Source organism: Erythrolamprus reginae, chromosome 1 (genome assembly GCF_031021105.1).
Source record: "Erythrolamprus reginae isolate rEryReg1 chromosome 1, rEryReg1.hap1, whole genome shotgun sequence".
Lineage (NCBI taxonomy): Eukaryota > Metazoa > Chordata > Lepidosauria > Squamata > Dipsadidae > Erythrolamprus > Erythrolamprus reginae.
This window is the reverse complement of record NC_091950.1, coordinates 188988748-189012512: the sequence shown is the minus strand read 5'-3', so window position 1 is coordinate 189012512 and position 23765 is coordinate 188988748. Positions and strand designations below refer to the sequence as shown.

The 23765-nt window shown below is 38.5% G+C and overlaps 1 protein-coding gene across 1 annotated transcript; it reads right to left on the bottom strand.

Moving 5' to 3' along the window:
* Positions 1 to 3008: 3008 nt before the first annotated feature.
* On the bottom strand, positions 3009 to 23719 carry BBS5 (Bardet-Biedl syndrome 5). Its single transcript, XM_070731709.1, has 12 exons — positions 23572 to 23719; positions 16285 to 16367; positions 14881 to 14946; positions 13498 to 13547; positions 11901 to 12028; positions 8823 to 8958; positions 6658 to 6753; positions 5682 to 5744; positions 4351 to 4485; positions 4172 to 4252; positions 3542 to 3565; positions 3009 to 3444 (listed from the first exon to the last, which is right to left on the bottom strand). Exons 1-12 carry the CDS (start codon positions 23634 to 23636, stop codon positions 3343 to 3345), a joined length of 1029 nt encoding a protein of 342 aa, XP_070587810.1. The 5' UTR covers positions 23637 to 23719; the 3' UTR covers positions 3009 to 3342.
* Between the last annotated feature and the right edge of the window lie 46 nt (positions 23720 to 23765).

Sequence of the window (23765 nt, the reverse complement as noted above, 5' to 3'; positions counted from 1 at the left end):
TCTCTTGCTGGGGTTCCATCTAAGTTTGTTTCTCCCTATCACCTTTTTGGGCACATGTCCTCCACCACAATTTCTGCCAGGATCAGGAAGGCAGTCCATAACTGGATGTGGTGGAACCACTGGCTAATAGGGACATGGTACTAATAGGAAAAGTTAGATGGAAGATAGGAGAAAGCATATAAAGTCAAGACATTAGCAGTATATATGTCATTTCCTAAGGGAAGGCAGACAGAAGGAGAGATTACTATACACTGGTGTTCTTTACTAAAGTAGCTGAGGAAGCTTCTTGGATGAGAAGTGAAAGGTCTTCAAAGAAAAAGCAGAAAGTCCAGTTGCCTCTTGAAAAAGCATAGTTGGGACAACCATGACCTGGATGACTGAGAATCTCCATAGATTTTACTAAAATAAACTTATTTAATCATTTCATGGAGCTGTTCTGGTTGCTTGTGGCTAACACCTGGTATCAGCAGCATATTGATGAAATACCAGATTACCTTGTGCCACCAATGACCTCTCCCAGTGATTTCATAAAGATGTAAAACAGTAGGGAAAGAAGCAAAATGATCTATGGCAGCCCAAAATTGGAGCTCCTTAGGCCTTGACCTCTTCCCGTCCAATGCTATGAACTGGACCACACTATTCAGGAAGGAGAACTGTCAAGGCTGCCAGTCAGAATTCAGACAAATAAAACTCAGAGTCCTTTCATTTAAGGTTCAAAGTTTAATTTATCAAAATCAGAACTTGAAGCATCGAAAGCAAAGCAAAGTCTGAAGAAAATGGCGTGTACCCCACATACTAAAACCCCTTTTCTCACCCCCCTGTTGGGCATCCGCCCAATCTCCATTGTCCAGACGCATCAGGTGGTCCAAGATGCTCCTCCCGGGCTTCTCAGGAATTTGCCCGTCTAACGGTCTCCGCCGACACCTGGGAAATCAAAACTTATCCTAACAAAACTTTTCTCCTCCTGCACACTTCCCAACCCCCCTTGATATCTACCCCTCCCCGTCTCTATGACAACCAAGCAAAGAATGCAGCAGCAGCAAGCTTGACAGTTGAAGTTCAATTAATTCTTCTCACTGGCTCAGAAGAATACTATGGTTGGTGGTATCAAGTCACCAAAAGATTAAGCAGGACCAAGAAAATAATTCTCCCCTTCCTGGTTGTGCCAAAGGTCATCAATAACAGTAACCATTGCAGTTTTGATCCCACACCCAACCAGAATCGTGACTGGGAAGGCCAATAGGTTTCACCCATGCCGTTTTGCAACTGTAGCACAACTTTTTTCTCAATCATCTTTCCTTGAAAAAGGGGGAGATGTTGGAGATTGGTTGATAGTTAATATAACTGAGCTGAGGATTCACCAAAGTCCAAATGCAGGTGATAACGTCTTTTCATTCAAGGGGCTTCCCAGCACCAGCTATTCATTACCTGGCAGCGTTCATTAACTAGGTGAGAGAGGAGTCCAGGGCACAGGTGGCTAAGGTAACAGCACAGAGACCTCTATCAAATCCCTCAGGATCCACAGGTTTAAGACTAGCCCAGATAACCTTGTTAAGAAGCTTCCGTCTCCTCAGTTAAACCTACCCAATTGGAATCTACCTGAGTGAATAGGAGATGAGTGATCTTCCAAATGCTGCTTTGCCACTGCCCGGTAGATGAAGATCCAGTTTGATTTCTACTTTAATAGGGACTGTGTCACTTTAAAAAACATTTTCTGGGAGGCAAGAGTGGAAAAGTAAGCCTGTTTAACTACTCTAAATACCGCCACTTAGGTTTGTAAATTCAAACTTTAGCTTGAAGTTGTATTTGGACATATTCACTGTTTATTTTATGCCATTTTGGTCCTATGCATTGCTTAAGATGTTTACTCTCCTATTTGTTTGTTTGTTTAAGTTTATTTATTTGTTTGTTTAGCATATGGCAAATGCATGGACTTATAGTAGTTCAATTGTTAATGTCCAGTCCACCCAGCCATTCAAGGACAGGGTTGAAAAAAACCAGACATTGGACCAGTGTAAGCTCTTGATGGACACAATGTGATGGATATTTTGTTGAGGAGCACCACAGTCACACTGAGGGGTAGAGACAAGACCCCACTTAAACAATGAGTCCTGGAAGATATCATGTTGGGTACTGATCCCATTCAAAAGGTCAAAACCTTCACCTTTTATGTAGGGTCATCTATGTAACTGCCTGTATCTAGGCGTTTGGCAGCCCGTTTGGCTTTCCACTGTGTGTTAATGTCAAAGTTGTTAGACAGCTGTTGAGCGAGTGCCAGAGAGGCTCCTTTGTATCAATGGCCAAAGAGGCTGATCAGGGGTAATTCTGCTAAGTGCTGAAGCCAACTTCTTAATCTAGAAACCAGTATATCACTTCAGACGTACTCCCCAATCTATTCATTCCAAACTTTTCATTGTCAGAGAGGAGACACAACCTAGGACAAGAAGCAGCAACATATCTCCCTTACTTATGGATTCCAATGGGAAAGACTATTCAAAATAAACTACCCTTAAGTCTAAAGGACCAGCAAAATTATCTTCATACCTGGGGATGTATGAACTGTTTTGTTTCTTCATTTAGAACTGATTGTGAGCCATGCCTGAAAGATATAGAGGAAAAACACCATAGCTACCAAAGCAACCACGACATTCAAATTTAGAACATCTTTTCTCAGTTTACACTATGAACAGAGTTGGTTTTCAGCAGGTTATGACCAGTTCTGGAGAACCAGTAGTGGAAATTTTGAGTAGTTTGGAGAACTGACAAACACCACCTCTGATTGGCCCCCTCCCCATCTATTCTCTGCTTCCCAAGTCCTAGCTGATTGGAAAGAAATAGGGATTTTGCAGTAACCTTCCCCTGGAGTGGGAAGGGAATGGAGATTTTACAGTATCCTTTCCCTGCCATGAACCATCAATCCACGCCCACCAATCCGCACCCACCAAGCCATGCCCACCAAGCTAGGCTCACAGAACCGGCAGTAAAAAAATTTGAATCCTACCACTGACTACGAACTATCAGTTTTATTTACAATGATATTTAGAATAGAATAGTACAACACTTAATGATTGTCATAGGGGTCAAATAAGCAATGAATAAATAAATAATACATAATGGATATTAAATGCAAGCAGTTGACCTACTGTATTAAAATACAAAGCCCAGTTTAAATATCTCATGTATGCAAGAAATTATGTTAAAATTATACAAGAACACTATTTTTTTTTCCTTTGCAATCTACATAAAAGAGGTAGCTATAGTTTGATTGATTCAAAAGACTGCAGCATGACTTTTAGAGACAGGATGTATTTTGTTAATCATTACATCTTTTTAAGATGAATATCAACCCATTACTTCCCAGAGTCCTTGCAATGTGAATCCATCTTTCAGCTTCTCTATGGCGAGTCCTAGTTCTTCAGAAAAAACGGGCTCACGGTCTTGTTGCTATTTGCAGGATAACAAGAAGAAAAAATGTAAGCAAATTGTTGTTAATAGTGTCAACAAGAAACTAATTTAGTTTTATTGTAACTTTAAAAAATACCTTGTTTCCATCAGCAAAATAAGCCTATGATAGAAAATTAAAAATAAATTATTCAGCATTATTTTTAACTGAAATTCGGGCAGTAAATTAATTTATTAAAAAACTATTATCTCCAAGATATTAAAATCTCATTTCTTATGTAATTTACTTAGTATTAAATAAAATAAATTCATTTTCATTTAAAATCCTGGTTTTTTTGCTTATTATGTATAATTTTATATAACTATTCTAACTATAGAATTTGCGGCAAATAAACAATTAGCTTTGATCTGATATATCACATGCAACTAAAGAACTGATTTATTTCTAATATTAAAGAGACAGTTAGGATTTCTTGTTTAATGTTTTTGCTCACTGTTTGAAAATAAACTGTTTCTTGAGTAACCCAATAGTTATGAATAAGCAAATGAATAAAGGACAACTATCTATATTTAACTGATAACCTCTTGGGTTACTTGACCAATAGCACAAAATGACAATTGTTCATGTAATATTACATCCAAGACATATACCTTAGTTTATTAACATTCTGACCTGGGCTGTGAGCTCATTATTATTTACTAACCAGATTAGTATACCTAAGTGTACAGGGAAAGAATACAAAAGTTATTAGTTTTAAGAGATGCTTACCACAAAGGCATCTGTCTCATTTGCCTCTATTTCTACATCTTCCTCTATTTGTTCTACTTTCAAATCTTCCAGCTGTTGAGGCTGAATATGGATAAAGAAAACAATTTGAAACAACAACCTACATTTCTTTAATACTTTTAAGCAAAAACTGGGATTGATTAAAATTTTAAGAAGGGTACCTTTTCTTCCATTTCATAATCTACTCCGAATATAGGGCTGACTGAAAACACTTTATGCAATGAATTTATTTCTTTTGCAGTTTCCTCCAGTTTTTCAACTGGGTCAATCTTAAATCCAAGCACATATCCTCCAGTCTGTAAAAGAGTAATATGTTAAATAAACCTTTCACAATAATTATGCTTGAAGCTGCAGTGGGAATTACTTAACCAGACATGCAGAAAGATACTATCTATCACATAGGAGATATATTATATATGTGTCTGTACATAATATGTGCACGTATGAGTATGTGTGTGCGTGTATGTATAATCACACACACACACATTACCTAATACAGTGTTCCCTCGATTTTCGCGGGTTCGAACTTCGCGAATAGCCTATACCACGGTTTTTAAAAAAATATTAATTAAAAAATACTTCGTGGGGTTTTTTTCTACACCACGGTTTTCCCCACCCGATGATGTCATATGTCATCACCAAACTAATAATTTTTGCAAATAAATAACAAAAAAATAAAAGTTATTGTTAATAAATAATTATGTTTATAAATATCAGGATCACTAAGTGTCTTATTCAATGGTGAGTACTAGTAATAATGGTGAGTAAATGGTTGCTAAGGGAATGGGAAATGGTAATTTAAGGGTTTAAAGTGTTAAGGAAAGGCTTGTGATACTGTCCCTAGCCAAAAATGGTGTATTTACTTCCGCATCTCCACTTCGCGGAAATTCAACTTTCGCGGGCGGTCTCGGAACGCATCCCCCGCGGAAATCGAGGGAACACTGTATACCTATATATTATATAATGCATTTTTTGTTGGCTTTTCATGTGCTCATTTTCATGTAACATGTACCATTTTTTTGTGAATGAATACAATTTTAAGATACTGTTACCAAAGCAACTGGACAATTCAAGGCTGGAAGCTATTTTTAAATACTAACCTCAGCAGCAGCATGAGAAAAGTAATCAGCAATGACACATGCATTTCCAAAGACATTTATTCACAGTCTTTCTCCAACTTCTCAGAAGCAGATAATTTCAAGACTGCACTTACAATTTTTATAAGAACACATTGCTCAAAAATAGTACATGACTAAGCTGGTATGCCATGTTTCATTCAGATATCTGATTGGTCACCTGCTGCTAATTTATCATAATCATTATGTATTTTTATTACTTATGCTTATTTACCAAGTATAATACCAGATTACTACGTTATGTGAATCAAAGCAACAATTTCTCTAGAATTGAATAACAGAAAGTAAAAAATATTTTTCGTAAATCAAATGGTATATGAACTGAAATAAATAAATTATGCTTGTTTGTTTCTTACCGCCTGAGAACTTGCAATGACAAGTGCCAAGCCAAACTTTGAATCTCGAATCTTTATAGAACGCTGGATGCAAAGATTATAAATGTATATGTGTTAAAACATTTTTAAAATAGATTCTTAACAAGAGTAACTGAAAATATTGATACAATCTCTTGCAATTAAGATCTTTGTAATTATGCAAAATATTGGAAAGGACAAAACAAAACAAATCACACTAAAAAGGAAATGAAAAACTTTTATGAATTTAAGTAAGAATTTAATATTTGTATGGTTACTTCAACACTTTTAGCTGCCATAAGAATAATTACCTTGGAAACCAAATAATATTTGCTCAATTAAAGAGTGATATAATTTCCTAATTTAAACCATGACATCCAAAGCAAAGTTTCTAGTTTACACACACCTAATGCCACTCGTCATACCACCTCTAATATGTCCTATTGCTTAATTTACTTTCCCCACTGTTTCACTAGAATGAAAATACTGCTAACTTGCCTCCTAAATGTGATAAAGAGATCTTTAGTGCTAAATTAGACATGAGTGTTGTGTAATTTGCAGGTTTTTTTTAATACCAAACCAAGTTGTTGGAGATAGACATGTCAGTGGCAATGATGTGTATGACATCTCCAGTACTTATACACGATATCAGCAAAAAGATGATTAGTCTGAAAAATGAGTCCTCCTCTTCTATGAGATTGCAGTTATGGAAGGAAAGCTTAAACATTTCCTTTTCAAATGACACAATCCTAATAATTGCAGCCATTTGAAAATGGAGTAACATATTAACAAAACCATAGCACATATAATTAAACCCTAACAAGCCATAAAACCCTGTTGTGAGCATATATGGGTGATCTGGTAGGGGAGCTGAATGGTTAGTGATTTCAATCTGCACGAGCCAAATATACATTTTACATAATTAAAATAATATCATACACGATAATTACTAATAAGAGAGATAATTGTAGCTACTTACAATTTGCAGATATGGTATACTGACATTAAAGCTATCGTTCATATTAGCATGCCAAACTACTCTTACATTTGTAATAAAAAATGTACCCAGGTTTCCCTAGAAAAAGGAAGAAAGCAAAATAGATCAGGCTCCTTGAATCCTTCATATTTCTATGTATGTGTGTAAAATATAAATACAACAGCACATTTCCTCAAATAAAACCAACATCTAAATGCTTATTTAAATAAGAAATTCATTGAGAATAATCTGTAATAGAAATTGTGGCACAAAGGAGGAAACTCTCGGGCGTTCCTGCCAAGTTCTCAAAATAATATGCTATTCAAATACAACGGCATGCAAGTTAAATTTAGGTTGTTCCAGAGGCAACTACTGACATCGAAATGACAGTATATTCAAACAGACCTGTTTTGCTCTGTGATGCTGATTTTATTCCTATTTTTAGCTATTTTTTTTAGCTAAGCTAGATAAAACAACTGTATGTGGGAAAATGTTTCCTTTGTGAGTTTAAAAAAAAATCCTGGGATCCAACTGAATAAGCGGGCCTGTTCATGATTGTAATAAATATTTGATCTGAATCAAAGAGTTAGAATTATCGGTAACTGAGCAACAATTGCCAGAAAACAGCTGCACTGACAGTTCTTGTAGCCCTTAAGGTGGCCCATGTTACATTGCTATTCCATGAGCTGCACTGGCCACTTTGCTTCCGAGTCCAATTCACCTTTAGTTATCACCTTTAAAGCCCTTTACGGTGTGGGTCCAGACTGGTTCATCCTGATGGGAATAGCCCACCCCACTTATCCTGGCAGAAGGAGTTTGCCATGCACCCCATTAGCCAAGGAATTTCTCCTGGAAGAGCCTTTTCAGCTGTGGCTCCCACCCTCTGGAACATCTTGTTCCTTGAGATCAGATTTGCTCCCATCCTTTTGGCCTTCCAAAACGTCTTGAAGGCATGTCTATGCCCATTAGCCTGGGACCTTAATGGGGTGGTGTTGGTGTTGGAAGTGGCTAATGGAGTAGGGAACACCCACCTACTCACTATGTGCACTTTGTTCCCTCCCTCTCTTACTTAGTTTTATTTTAGTTTTTAAATTTAAGACCCTTATTTATTGTTGTAATGTTTTTAGTGCATTTTATTCAATGACTGTAAGCCACCTAGAGTTGCCTTTGGATAGATGGTAGGCATCACTGCTTGATAAGTAGATAAATATATAAATAAATAAGCATTTCTGACCCCACTTTTTAAACAAGCTACAATATTTCATTATTATATAACACAAGCTTAATAGGAGTCAATGTTGACAGATCATAGCTGTAGTAGTTCCTGCCTCAAGAAATACAGTCTAACTATCTTAGTAAATGTTGTAATAATGTTTTCCTATGATAATTATGCTGATCCCTTTCTAATGACTGTAACCCCTCCGGAAAGGGGCGGCATACAAATCCAATAAATAAATAAACTATGATAATTATTGCAGTAGGTTACTGTAGTAGTTCAAAGACAGATGCCACATAAAAGCAGATTTTTGAAGGAACACTAAACTAACTTTATAACTGTAAGGGTATACAATTTTAGATTTTCAGGCTACAGGGTAGTGACATTTCCATTTGACATGATAAGCTATGCTTGTTGACATAAATCTGATGTGTCGCCTAAATTCAATTAAAACATCATAGAGAAAATGCAGATAGGTTATCTTCCTCTTTAACTAACAATAAATGTCATGGAGAGTATGTACAAAAGAACTCCTGCGTGTTAAAATAGTAAAAACTTACTTTATTTCTGATTTCATATAAGCTATTTGTCTTGAAGCTGCTTTACATAGCTTTCCTCATTTACACATGCAATACTTGTTACATTACTACCCTCCAGCTTTTTGTTCCTAAATTATCTCTGGTGTTTTCTTTCCTTACTCCAATTATTATTTCTTGTACTGCCCTGAATGTTAAGAGTCTTGGATAGTCTTTATGGGAAAAAAAGTAATAATTATGCTGGTCTATAACTGTAATAAAGACTTGATTTGATCTGAAGTATAATGCTAAAACAGTCTACTATTCCTACATAATATAATCAAATAGTTTGTGTACAGGTTATACAATCCTTTGGCACATTAGACACATTTTAAGAAACCACTTTCTTAATATTGTTTTCTCTTGCCACATCATACCTGGTCACTAGATAAGTTCCAAACACCGTTTATTTTGTCATACACCTGTTCTTTTGGTAACAGTCTCAATTGCCTGTTCTGAAGTAATGCAGATCTCAACTTCAGCTCACGGTACATTTTTGATGTTTCATAAGCTCTACGAATAGTGGAACATATAGTTTTAACATTTTCATTTTGAATCTCATTTTATTTTAATGTATCATGAAACAGTCCATTTTGTGTACAATTTAGTCTAATTAATTTACTATATTAAGCAGCAGTTAAAAATTATACAGAAAAGAATAAGACTCATTATATATCAGCATCTCTGTAGCTAACCTCAATCTTCTATAAGTATCTCATCTTGTTCTGGATATTTTTTTAAGGTAAAAAATGCAAATTCATAGAAATACACAGGTTCAGTCAATGCACAAAATATAAGGTTATTCCTGGAATTCAAGTATTTCTTAGATTTTAAAGAAAAAACTTAAGTAATCAGCCCTTACTACAAAGTATGCCTTACAATAAAATAAGGCAACGATTCTCAACCTGAGTGTGCTAGAAGGGCGGACTATAAATTCGAAAATAAATAAATATTTTCTTCACTATGGACCCACTTTTAATACCTTTTGTGGCCACACACCTCCAAGATTTAACTCAAGATTTAAATCAAGACATTTCTTGAAGCCTCCACAAACCCCTGCCATCCCTCGTGATGACACTGTGGACCTATAGGGCAGTGCTTTTCAAGCAGTGTGCCATGGCACACTAGTGTGCCGCGAGACATGGTCAGGTGTGCCGCGAAGCTCAGAGAGAGAAAGAAAACGAGAAAGAAAGAAAGAGAGAGAAAGAGAAAGAAAGAGCAAGAGAGAGAGAAAGCAAGCAAGAGAGAGAGAAAGAAAACGAGAGAAAGCAAGCAAGAGAAAGAAAGAGAGAAAGAACAAGAGAGAAAGAAAGAGAGGGAGGGAAGGTGGGAGAGAGAAAGACATAGAGGTAAGTAGGGAGGGAGAGAGAGAGAGCAAAAAAGAGGAAAGAAGGAAGAGAAAGAAAGAGGGATGGAGAGAGAAGAAAAAGAGGTGGAGAGAAATAGAGCGAAAGGGAGGAAGAGAGAGATTTTTTTTGTCCAAACTTTTTTTAGCCGCCTCCCCTCCCCATGGTTTTGTAAATGTAAAAAATGTGCCGCGGCTCAAAAAAGGTTGAAAATCACTGCTATAGGGGTCCGCAGACCACAGGCTGAGAACCACTGAAATAAGATATATATGATGTCTTCAGCACTGAAGCAAGAGCCAGGGTGGTGCAGCAGGTAGAGTGCAGTACTGCAGGCCACTGAAGCTGACTGTAGATCTGTAGGTCAGCGGTTCAAATCTCATCACCGGCTCAAGGTTGACTCAGCCTTCCATCCTTCCGAGGTGGGTAAAATGAGGACCTGGATTGTGGGGGCAATAGGCTGTCTCTGTTAAAAAGTGCTATTGCTAACATGTTGTAAGCTGCCCTGAGTCTAAGGAGAAGGGTGGCATAAAAATCGAATAAATAAATAAATAAATAAATCACATACACAGTTTTTCTTCAAATGGAGCTCAATGAAATCTCTCATACTTTGCCATGGAATTTAGTTATTCAAACCATGCTCTGGAGAAAGCACTTCTAAGAGGTTGAGACATGTAAATTGTTAGTATTTTTCTATCTGAAAAAATTATTTTTGTTGTGTCACTTCTTTTAAAGACTTAGTCCACTTAAGGGATACCGCCAGTAACATCCCTCCAGGAACACATTCATTCATTCAATTTTTATGCCGCCCTTCTCCTTAGACTCAGGGCGGCTTACAACATGTTAGCAGTAGCACTTTTTAACAGAGCCAGCCTATTGCCCCCACAATCCGGGTCCTCATTTTATCCACCTCGAAAGGATGGAAGGCTGTGTCAACCTTGAGCCGGTGATGAGATTTGAACCGCTGACCTTCAGATCTACAGTCAGCTTCCGTGGCCTGCAGTACAGCACTCTACCCGCTGCGCCACCCCGGCTCTTCCAAATATGATTCAAGGAATATTTTATCTTTTTATTCTAGATTTTTCCAACCTGAAGTAGTTTGTGTACAAGTAATTTAGACCTGCATTTTTAAATGGCATATCAGTGACTATTATTAATTATAGTGGTATTCCTACTTGCTACAGCCAGCCTAGGAACAGGTGGCTGAAGAAATATTTCTAAAGTAAAAGGACAATCTGATCCCAGACACAGCAAAATGACCAGCTTGTTCCAATAACCGGTGGCTCCATTAAAGCAACTACTGTAAGGTGAATGACTTGTATCTTAGGGAAGAAGTTAAGAAGCTGCAAAAATCTGCACTCTACCTGCTGCGCCACCCTGGCTCTATTGCTTGGCTGAAAACATGAACATTTTATTCAGAAGTTGGGGACTTACTGAAACTTTTTTCCCCTACTAATTGCATAAAACTCAGAAGGTTGATACTGTAAGAATTTAAAAACAATATTACCATTCCCCAGTAAAATAGTCCTTTAAAGTCGGTTATTTCCTGATGATGGTATGCATAACTCAGGAAATCGCATTGTATGGGTAGCAAACAAATTTAATTAACAACAACAATAGTTTAGGTGGGATTCAGATTAACTTACTATCATTTAAATTAGAACACAAAGGATAAAAATTAAAGTAGAACTAAACGATGATATAAATTCACTTCTTAGAAAACAATAGCATTTTGTTTTTATTACAGTTGGACCTAAACATGTTGATAATTCTTAGTATCATTTAATATATCCAGAAGTATACCTCTTCTCTCTTTATGTGTGCATACGGATTCAAATAAAAACCCCTAAAATAAAATACCAGTACCTATTGTGGACTTTTAAAATGTACAAAATGAAGAGGTTGTGGAAAAGGGATAGTAAGGGAAGGATTTTGAAATACAAAGCAAAGAGATCTGATTTTGTAAATACCAAATTGTATTATATTTCCAACCAACACAGCATCATTTCTGAAACCTAATGTACTGTACCATATGTCATTAGCTAATTTTGTTAGGGCTGCTTTAGCAAATCTTTTGTGTTTCTACATAAGACATTTTAAAAAATTAAATACCTGTGAACAGAAATAACAGAAGCAAAAAGTCTGGGGCTCCCAGGAATCACATTTGTAAATATGAATTCAAAACGCGTGTTATTGTATTTGGTTAAGATATAAAGTGCTTCGGTCTGTCCTCTTAATTTCTATAAAGAAATTATCAGATTTAATATTTCATTACAGTTTTTAAAAGAAATGAACATTATAGTCATTTAACATTTCTGGAAAATATTATATATGCAGTTGCATTGCAATTGTTGTGAGTCTTCGGAGAGGGGCGGCATACAAATCTAATAAATAATAATAAATAATAATAATTTAATGAAACTTCAGTTTTTGATAGAAACAAATGTGTGCTGTATTTATGATCTGCCAGGTCACAAATGCCTTGAGTAGATAACACACATATTTTAAACCCAGGTTCAGTAAATGTAGAGTACATAAAATATCATTCCTGTTAAATTATACACTTAATAAAACATGTGAATTTTAATTATGAACTCATTAAATAAAGCTGACCTACATTAAAATTCCAATTATTTATATCTGCACTAATCAATATCTATCATTGTTCTTTCTCCCCAACTCTCTCTGTTTTCTCTTATGGGTCAAATCCAAAGACCAAACTATATTAACAAAGATGCTATTACATAATATGATGTGGAATAATGTAGAATTAAGAAAACATTTATTTTAATATGAGATGATAGATCTATAACTACCTGGATTGGTAACTGGCAGGGTAGGTCACAAATATGACTGAAGGATGCCATCATTGTGAATTGGTTGCCAAGCACAGACTCATTATCATGTGATGCAAGGATGCTGCTATGAATGGAACTTTGAGGACTGGTTCCTCATATTCAGTGCCATTGTAACTTTGAATAGTTGTTGAATGACCGCCGTAAACCAAGTACTATTTTTATACCTTCCTTATACTACTGATTTTGAAGAATGGAAAGAGATTAAATATACTACCCTTTCACAAATAATACTATTTTGATATGGGAAATAGATCATCTATGTGCTTCTACTTGAGCTGCATAAGTTGCTTATTCTGTGTTTGGAACATACTTATCAATTTGTGAATGCTAGCTGACATCAAATCAGAAGGCATGACCATAATCACACTGTAGTTTATATACCAAATCTTTCATCTCTTTAGCAAAATCTAATTGTGTTTTGAGCCGCAAATCTGTTGTGAGCTGCTCCGAGTATTGTGAGCTGCTCCGAGTCTTCAGAGAGGAGCGGCATACAAATCTAATTAATAATAATAATAATAATAATAATAATAATAATAATAATAATAATAAAATCTAAATTTTTGTTACTACCGGTAATTTCCTATTTAATATCACTGCCTATATTTTTCTTCTGTATCCAACTGTATAAGCATCTGTCATCTTAAATGAATAACTTAATGCAACTCAAGTGAATTAATTAAAGTCAATGCCATAATGCATATAGAAAACTTGGATATCAATAATGTTCTTGTGTCTGAAATTTAGGGAGCATCTGTAAAGCAAATAATGATTAGCAAGTTATGCTATTTTAAAACAATATACCTATTTTGAAAAATGTTCTGACTGATTCAAAACTAATTTTGTAATCTTACCGAGTTAGCAGTTCTTGTTGTTGTATTCACAAAGCAATTGTAGCCAACAGCTAAATAATTAGAGAAAAGAAACACAACACTGTTCAAGACATAGCATTAGAATAGTGATTTAATAACAGATTGTTAGTACAAAGTAACATTATATAATATATGCACAGCAAATATATAAGAGCACCAGAAGACCTGTGGGAGGTGAAGTGAAACAAAACAATTTTTCATTTTTAACAATTCCAGATTAATATATAAAATCCAGAGTGCTTTGAAATTCTCAAGCAACAAAATTTAAGGCAGTCTGAGGAATGTGAATTTAATACCACAGAATATGCTAAATAGCATTTTTTATTATACCACTGTTCTCTACGGACCTCAAAATCTCTTTCCAATTTCACTTCTTTTACAATGCTCCATGCAGATGGCATCTTACCACTTTTTTACCACCAACAATAGCAGAAAAAGAAACAAGTTCACCACCTGACATCTGTAACTGCTCTATCAGTATTTCTATTAGGAGTATGGTACCCTTTAAAATATATAATACTTTTTTTAAGGCTTCCACAAAACCATCACCACCTTCCCCTCCCCCTCCTGCCCAAGGTGTTACTACTTTAAGGAATCTCATTAAAATTAATGAAATAGCAATATTATTTTTTCACTCTGATGGGAATCTGAAAAGGGTTGGGCTATTTTAATAACAGTTAGTATGTCAGACCCAAGCCCAGAGATGACACAGGGAAATGAAACTGGATTCAATCTTTTATTTGCTTATACTAAATGGACAGAATTTTACCAAACTAAAGATGCACTCTTTTAACCTAACTAGATATATACTGAGTGATTCTAAACAATGTCTCCCCAATCTCTTCCTTTCTCCAGCTTGGAACTGGATAGTAACTTAATCTGGGTCTCTCTCTGGGGAAGCTCTGTGTTGCCAAAGCTCTTCCCCACTGCCTCTCCATGTTGTAGTAGTGATGTTATAAATCATTAGGAATCCTTGGAGATTATGATAACTCGACAGATTTCTCTGTCAGAATACAACGTAGGCATGCCTACCGTCCCTGTCCTAATGTCCCCATGTATTCAAAACTATCTCATGTACTCATAACCATGCTTATACATCTTATGTATTCACAATCATTGTTTATACTTCATCTGTAATCATATATGCGCTAGACAAAGTAAGTCTTCGGAGAGGGGCGGCATACAAATCTAATAAATTGAATTGAATTGAAATGAATGGATGGATGGATGAATGAATGAATGATAAAGATTTGACATAGACATCAGAGAGAGTTTTGGGTTGACTTTTAAAAAAACTGTACAACATTAACAACTGGGTGTGTGTCAATAGACAAAATATGCATCAGAAAAGGGAAAAATACTTACAGAGGTTGACTCTAGGCAGTACAACAGAATGCCAAATAATTCTTAAGTTTGTTACTAAGAGTCTGCCTAGAAATAAAAAAAAATCATTGGAATTTCTACATCTGATAACCCAATTAGAGGGGGAAAGTGCATTAACAGATGGAGAAATTGGATATATAATCAAATATAATATAAAACAGCAATGATTTTTGACTAACAATCCTTAGAAAAAGCCGATTAATAAATTTAGCCATTGTTTCTCTTTTTTTAATTTATTCCAAGTGGAAGTAATTATAATAGGCCCCTTTGAGATGGCTGCTACAAAATGAACTGCACCTCTTACAGGAAGGATTCACCAGCATGTTCACAGTTTAATAATAGACAGCAGCTGTGACATGCACAGGCCTGCTGGATCAGGTCAAGCCCATCTTAGGCAAGTATTTTATTTCTCACAACAACTAGCTAGGTGCTCTGGTATATTTGCAAATAGAAAATGGGGCGTAGCCTCCCTCTTTGGTCTCTGCATTGTAACTGGGTTTTGGAAGCATGCTGCCCCAATTTGGATAACACCGAATCTTTAAAATCTTGGCCAATCTGTCCTCTAGTATCCTTCTGTCCTTTTAAGAGTGAGGGTCTCTTGTACTTACAAATATTTTGACTGTAGATAATGCAGTACTAACTAAATAAGTATCTACACTGAGGGAATGAGTTTGCTCTTAATATATAGGATTTAAAAGAATATAATATAGTTATAGAACAAGATAAATTAACACCGTTAATGCCATCCTTAGAAGCAAACAAACTTATGTAAGCATTTATGGAGAAAATAAACATAGGGTAAGTTGAAAGATTTTAAGAACTAGATGTTTTGTAGATTTGAGAAAAGTGAAAAAAGGACTTAATACCAAATAGCATGGGAGAACGTAGGATATAAATATTAAGGCGATTGTGGTAATCAAATCAGTGTTGTACAATTATATTCCCTATAATAAATGCAGATAATTGTGAACCACAAAATTCACAAGCAAAATAAAATTCATCTACATCAGGGGTCCCCAAACTTGGCAACTTTAAGACTTGTGGACTTCAACTCCCAGAATTCTGGAAGTCGAAGTCCACAAGTCTTAAAAATTGTCAAGTTTGAAGACCTATGATCTATATCTATGGGGGATACTTAATTTGGCAGAAGTATCTTTGTTAATTAAAAGAGATTAGTATTAATGTAAAGCCACCCCCCAAAAAAGAGTTTTAGGAGATAAAATATCTGAAAGAAAAGAGAAAAATAAGCTGTCTCATTCTCTCTCATTCTATTTTGAATGCATGATTTTGTATTGCATATGTTCAAAATCAACCAATCAGAAAAGCTTTTATTTCTTTGAAATGTCTGTGAAACAAATTTAATCCATTTTTAAAAACTCTTGTTACCTTTCTCTCCATTGTTTCCTTTGGTATCTTCAATAGGCTCCAAACAATCAATGAGGATCTCCCCTGGTCTCATTTTCATTTGCCTAAAACAATATTACATTCCTCTTGTTAGTAGTTGTGATGTCATGTCCAATCCATCATGGCCCCTAAGAATTACGTTCTTAGATATTGGCATAATAGTTGTCTTGTTTTTAATTACAGAAGTCAGTCATAATTAATTGTACATGAATAGAATTCTGAAAGGTACCGATTATGTATAACTCTCCCACAGTCTCTAATTTCTGTAAAAGGGCTTGTCCTATATCAGGTTGTCATCATCGTTCTCTTTTTAGACAAAAAAACACTTCCAGAACTTCTTTAAAAAATAAAAAAGCTACCCCGTTTTCACACTTAAGATTTAAAAGGAAAAATAAATTGGGGTAAGAAAATAAATGACAGCGCTACAGTAATCCCAGCGCTGCACGAATCCCAGCGACCAGTTAGGTCCCACAGAGTGGGTCTTCTCCGGGTCCTGTCAACTAAACAATGCTGCTTGGCGGGACCCAGGGGAAGAGCCTTTCTGTGGGGGCCCCGGCCCTGTGGAACCAACTCCCCCCAGAGATTAGAATTGCCCCCACCCTCCTTGCCTTTCGTAAGCTACTTAAAACCCACCTCTGCCCCCAGGCATGGGGGAATTGAGATGCTCTTTCCCACTAGGTCTTTACAACTTTATGCATGGTATGTCTGTATGTATGTTTGGGTTTTTTAGATTAATGGGTTTTTAATCATTTTTAGTGTTGGATTATTACTGTACACTGTCTTATTATTGCTGTTAGCTGCCCCGAGTCTCCGGAGAGGGGCGGCATACAAATCCAATAAATAATAATAATAATAATAATAATAATAATAATAATAATAATAATAATAATTCTTAATTACAACTATAAAACCTTCCACCTCCCAATCTCATCTCCCATGTTATAGAATCACATTTCCTGTTCAGAATCACATTTCAAGTACTGTACACTGTGAAGCAGGTCCCCCTGAATGGGAATCCAGTAATTTGATTTGATATTGATTGATTGATTGATTGATTGATTTGGACTTATATGCCACCTAACTCCCAAAGGGCTCTTTGGGAGTTAGGCAGCAAAATATATTAATATATCACTTTTAATTGTATTTTGCTTCTGAATGATTCAATTCATATAGGTTTTCTCTTGAACCATTACATTTACAGCTAAATTACAGGCATATAAATCAAATCAAATCAAATCAAATCAAATCAAATCAAATCAAATCAAAAATTCTTCTGAAGGTTGAATTAATTTTATATCAACAGCCACATCCAATGTTCATATTGCCAAGTGAAATATGTTATCCTCTTTTCCAGGTGTAAAAACTGTTAATTTGCTTCCTTTGTTCAGTTCAAAACAGAAGACAGATTTCAAATTATGTTATTAAAACGTATTAATTTTGATCTGATCAAAAATGCTGAATATGTTGTATATCCTAATGCCCCTCCCATTACATGTAGCAACCCTGTAAGGTAGGATGAGATCCTTCAAAATAAATAAGATGTGAAGGAGCTACTTTCGTGTGGTGGTTAATGCACCAGGCTAGAATATGCGAGACGATGAGTTCTAGTCTTGCATTGGGCATGAAGCCATCTTGAGTGACTTTGGGCCAGTCCCCCTCCATCAGCCCTAAGAAGGAGGTTATGGCAAACTACAGACAGTCCTCAACTTAAAACAATTTGTTTAGTGACTGTTCAAAGTAATAAAAGCACTGAAAAAAATGACTCATGACCATTTTTCATACTTACAACTGGCGTTACAACATGCCTATGGTCACATGATCAAAACTCAAACACTCACATTTATAATTGTTGCAGTGTCCTGGGTTCATGTGACTAACTTAACAACTGCAGCGATTCATGTAACAACTGTGTCCAGTCAACAAAGCAGTGGAAGTAATGTGCTGGTGCCTGGAGGCTGTTGGGACCTGGATGGGTGTCAACAGACTCAAACTCAACCCGGATAAGACGGAGTGGCTGTGGGTTCTGCCTTCCAGGGACAATTCCATCTGTCCGTCCACAACCCTGGGGGGGGGGAATTATTGACCCCCCTCAGAGAGGGTCCGCAACTTAGGCGTCCTCCTCGATCCACAGCTCACATTAGAGAAACATCTTTCAGCTGTGGCGAGGGGGGTGTTTGCCCAGGTTCGCCTAGTGCACCAGTTGCAGCCCTACCTGGACCGGGACTCACTGCTCACAGTCACTCATGCCCTCATCACCTCGAGATTCGACTACTGTAATGCTCTCTACATGGGGCTACCTTTGAAAAGTGTTCGAAAATTTCAGATCGTGCAGAATGCAGCTGCGAGAGCAATCATGGGCTTCCCCAAATATGCCCATGTTACACCAACACTCCGCAGTCTGCATTGGTTGCGAATCAATTTCCAGTCACAATTCAAAGTGTTGGTTATGACCTATAAAGCCCTTCATGGCATCGGACCAGAATATCTCCGGGACCGACTTCTGCCGCACGAATCCCAGCAACCGATTAGGTCCCACAGAGTTGGCCTTCTCCGGGTCCCGTCGACTAAACAATGTCGGTTGGCGGGCCCCAGGGGAAGAGCTTTCTCTGTGGCGGCCCTTACTCTCTGGAACCAGCTTCCCCCGGAGATTAGAACCGCCCCCACCTTCCCTGCCTTTTGTTAACTCCTTAAAACCCACCTTTGCCGTCAGGCATGGGGGAACTGAGTCATCTCCCCCGGGCCTATACAATTTAAGTATGGTATGTCTGTGTGTATGTATACTTTAATAAAGGGGATTTTAATGTTTTCTTTTTTAATTGTTAAAATTATTAAATTTGTTATGAACTGTTTTCTATTGTTGGTGTGAGCCGCCCCGAGTCTACGGAAAGGGACGGCATACAAATCTAATAAATAAATAAATAATAAATAAATAAGAGAGATCATTAAAATGGGGGCAAAATTCACTTCACAAATGTCACCCTTAGCAACAGAAATTTTGGGCTCAACAGCGATTGTAAGTTGAGGATTACCTGTACTTCTAAAATCTAGTCAAAAAAACAGCAGGAACTAATCCAGTAAGTTGCCAGGAGTGAACATTGACACACACTCCAAAAGAGTCATAAGGAAGATTAGGCAGTATATATAGAAGCAGCATTTTTAAAAATGTAGTTTCCTCACTTTATCCTTGCCCTTGAGGTTTTCAACAATGAAGCACCCTTGAACAGTTAATCTGATCCGATACAGCAGTGGTTCTCAACTTTTCTAATGCCACGACCCCTTAATACAGTTCCTCATGTTATACTGACCCCCAACTATAAGTCTAGCGCCAATTCTTCCAACAGAACTTTAAGCTGATTGGCAGGAAGGTCAGATTGTAAAAATATGTTCCAAGGCGCCAGAATAGGTTTAGTTCCTAACATCATGGGAAATTTGTCTTTTCGTATGGTCTTAGATGACCCCATGAAACGGTCCTTTGACCCCCAAAGGAGTCCTGACCCCCAGGTTGAGAACCACTGGTCTACAGCAGTGTTTCCCAACCTTTTTTGAGCCGCGGCACATTATTCATATTTTCAAAATTCTGGGGAACACTGAGGGGGTGGGTGGGTGGGGGCTAAAGAAAAGTTTGGACAAAAAAAAATCTCTTCCTCCATTTCACTCTATTTCTCCCTCCCTCTTTCTCTCCCTTCCTTCCCTTCTTTCTCCATCCCTTCTTTCTCCATCCCTCTTTCTTTCTTCCTCTTTTTTGCTCCCTTTCTCTCTCCCTCCTTCCTCTATGTCTTTCCCTCTCCCTCCTTCCCCCCTCTCTTTCTCTCGCTCTCTTGCTTTCTTTATCTCTCATTCTCTCTCCCCTCCTTTTTCTCTCTCTCTCTTTCTCTCTCGTTCACCATGCCGGCAACAGAGAGAAAAAGAAAATGAGAGAGACGGAGAGAGTGGAAGGAGAGAGACGGCAGCTGTTGTCTTCGCCTCCGCCAGCCGGCTCTGCAGCTAAGAGGCAGCAGCGATCATCCCCCTCGCCCTCCCAGACGTCCCCAGCGCCCAGCCACGCGCCGCCTCCCGTTAGCCCGGCTGACTTTTCCCTGCTGCCGTTTTCTCTTCATGGCGCAAAGCCACAGTCCCGGACTCCCGGATCGCTCGCTTCTCCAGCCAGCAAGCCGGCTGCCGGAAAAGCATCGCACTTTTTCAATGTGCGGCGCTTTCCTGGGCAGATGGCTTTGCTGACCGGAGAAGCGAGCGATCCGGGAGTCCGGGACTGTGTGGCTTTGCGCCATGAAGAGAAAACGGCTCGGGCAGCAGGGAAAAGTCGGCCGTTTTCTCTTCATGGCGCAAAGCCACACAGTCCCGGACTCCCAGATTGCTCGCCCCAAGGCAGGAAACGGCGGTGGAGGAGAGGGGGCAGATCGTGCCCCAAGACAGGAGGCAGCGGCGGCGGAGGAGGAGAGGGGGCAGCTTACGGGGAACGGTGCTCGCAGCTGTCCCCCGGCTACTGCCAGATGCCGCTGTTTCCAGCGCTATCCTGCTGGGCCCCAAAGAAGGAAGGTGGGAAAAAGGAGGCGCGAATAATGAAGCTCTCCTTTTTCCCGCCTTCCTTCTTTGGGGCCCAGCAGGAGAGCGCCGGAAACAGCTGCATCGGGCAGTAGCCGGGGGACAGCTGCGAGTGGGAGCTCCAGGTCCGAGGCACCGGCGGTCCGGCACCGGCAGCGCCCCGCCCAGCTGGAGCTTCCCTAGGCTTCGCGGCACACCTGGCTGTGTCTCGCGGCACACTAGTGTGCCGCGGCACACCGGTTGGGAAACGCTGGTCTACAGGATAACTTCCATGGTTGTTACTGGCTTATATCAAGGGATTTGTACTACAGGTAATCCCAGAGGTATAACAGGCCATTTAATGAACATTCAAAATTCAGAATGTTCATTATGTCAGAAGGTTTAGTTCCATGGGAAATTTGTTTTTTCCCATGATCTTAGGCGATCCCTGTGAAATGGTCGTTTGACCCTCAAAGAGGTCCTGACCCCAAGTTGAGAACCACTGCTATACAAGGGGAAAAAATACAAATACAGGTAATCCTCATCTTATGACCACAATTGAGCCCAAAATTTCTGTCGTTAAGTGAGACGTTTGTTAAAGGAATTTGGCCCCATCCTATGACTTTTTTTGCCACATTGTTAAGCGAATCACTGTAACTTTTAAATTAGTCACAGGGTTGCTAAGTGAATCTGGCTTCCCCATTGACTTTTCTCATTAGAAGGTCACAAAAGAAGGGATGACTCTGAGATGCTGCAACCCCATCGTAAATGTGCATCAGTTGTCAAACATCCGAATGTAAACCACGTGACTGTGGGGATGCTAACAACGGTCATAAGTGTGAAAAATGGTCATCAGTTCCTTTTTTCGGTGCTGTTGTTAACTTTGGTCATTAAATAAACAGTTATTAAGTCCAGGATTACCTGTAGCCCCCCTGGCACAAGGTTGACAGGAACGAACTAAAGTGTGTGAAAGCCCCTAGATGAGGATTTTGAAATCCCCGTGGATGGGGAGATATTATGTAAATATCTTCACTAAGGTATCATTGAAGTTTCTTTTATTTTATTGTCAATTACAGATTGATTTACATCAACTGTTAGATTAAATCTTAATACAGTGATACCTCTACTTAAGAACTTAATTCATTCCATGACCAGGTTCTTAAGTAGAAAAGTTTGTAAGTAGAAGTAATTTTTCCCCATAGGAATCAATGTAAAAGCAAATAATGCGTGCAAACCCATTAGGAAAGAGACAACCTCATGCTGCTTGTATGGGAGGCAGTGCGAGGGAGTCACCACAGCGAAGTGGTTTATTCCCTCTCCAAGCACCCAGAGAAAGGAAAACGCTCTGTTCGCTCTGGGCTGCCCAGAGCGAAGGGAGCATTTCTTTTCTCTGGGCTCTGGTAGAAGTTTATTTCTTCTCTAAGCACCCAGAGAAAGAAAAATGCTTCCTTCACTCTGGACTGCCAAAGCCTCCTTAAGTGCCACCGAAAGGCTTCTCCAGCAGCCCAGAAAAGCCCGAGATGGCTGGGATTAAAGGGGAAATGGCAGGAAACTGGCTGGGCCTTCGTGCCGCTCTCAAATTTCCTGGGAAATTTTTCCAGGCTCGGGTTCTTAAGTAGAAAATGGTTCTTAAGAAGAGGCCAAAAAAAAATCTTGAACACCTGGTTCTTATCTAGAAAATTTCTTAAGTAGAGGCGTTCTTAAGTAGAGGTACCACTGTACATTGATAATTGAGTTTGTTTCAGAGCAGATGCTAGCAGTTTTCAGATGCTAGCAGTTTTCATATGACTTTGCATGATGACATGGACACCAAAGGGAATGATGATAATATTTTTTTGTAAATACTAATTAGACAACTCTGACAACTTTCAATGTTCTAGCTTCCAAATATCACAAGATTTTTATCCTTCTCATCTGTAAGTATACATTTTATTTATTTTATTTTGTTTTATTGTATTTGTCAAACAAGTATAGAGTTATAGTTTGTATTAACATAGCAAAGTATAAAGAAGTGATGAAAAGGTTAATAGGACAGAAGGACAGGGACGGTAGGCACAATAGTCAACAGTAGATAATTTAAGGTTGAAGATTTGGGGGTTAGGGGAAGAAACAACAGAGTCAGGTAGTGAGTTCCAGGCATTGATCACTCTGTTGCTGAAGTCATATTTTCTGCAGTCAAGTTTGGAGCATTTACATTTAGTTTGTATCTATTACTGCTCTTGTGTTGTTGTTGTTGTTGTGGTGAACTAGTCACTAATAGGAAGGACATTATGGTGTATGAATAACAGTTAGATCAGTTTGGAGGTGACGTAATTGTAAATTGTCTAGCTCAGGAGTAGGCAAAGTTGGCTCTTCTATGACATGTGGACTTCAACTCCCAGAATTCTTGAGCTAGCATGATTGTCTCAGGAATTCTGGGAGTTGAAGTCCACAAGTCATAGAAGAGCCAAGTTTGCCTACCTCTGGTCTAGCCTAACATTGTTGGGGTCGGCTTTTAGACTTGGAAACCCCCTAGATGAGGATTTTGAAATCCCCGTGGATGGGGAGGGTCGAGGTCCATTGTGAGGACCGGCTGTCCTCATGGAGGCAGCGGGAGGAGGAAGACAACAAGCATCCCGCAAAGGACTGCTCGGGGAACGGGCTCCGGGGTCGCCTATTGAACCGACACTCCTGTCAAGGCAGACCCTCTTACGACCCGCGAGGGAAGAGGCGAGAGGGGTGGGGACGCGCTCGCGCCACTTCACTTACTGTGAGGAGATGTCAAAGCGAACATCTCGGTCCTCCCATAGTGAATCCGCAGCCGCAGCCGCCATGACAACCGTCCATCGGATCTCGGCGTTCCCAACTACCAGCTTCCTTGACGGGCCTCGACAAAGGACAAACTTCCTCACAGAGCGTTTGAAAAAAACTGCCGGGTTTTCATTTGCATAAAAGCGATAGAG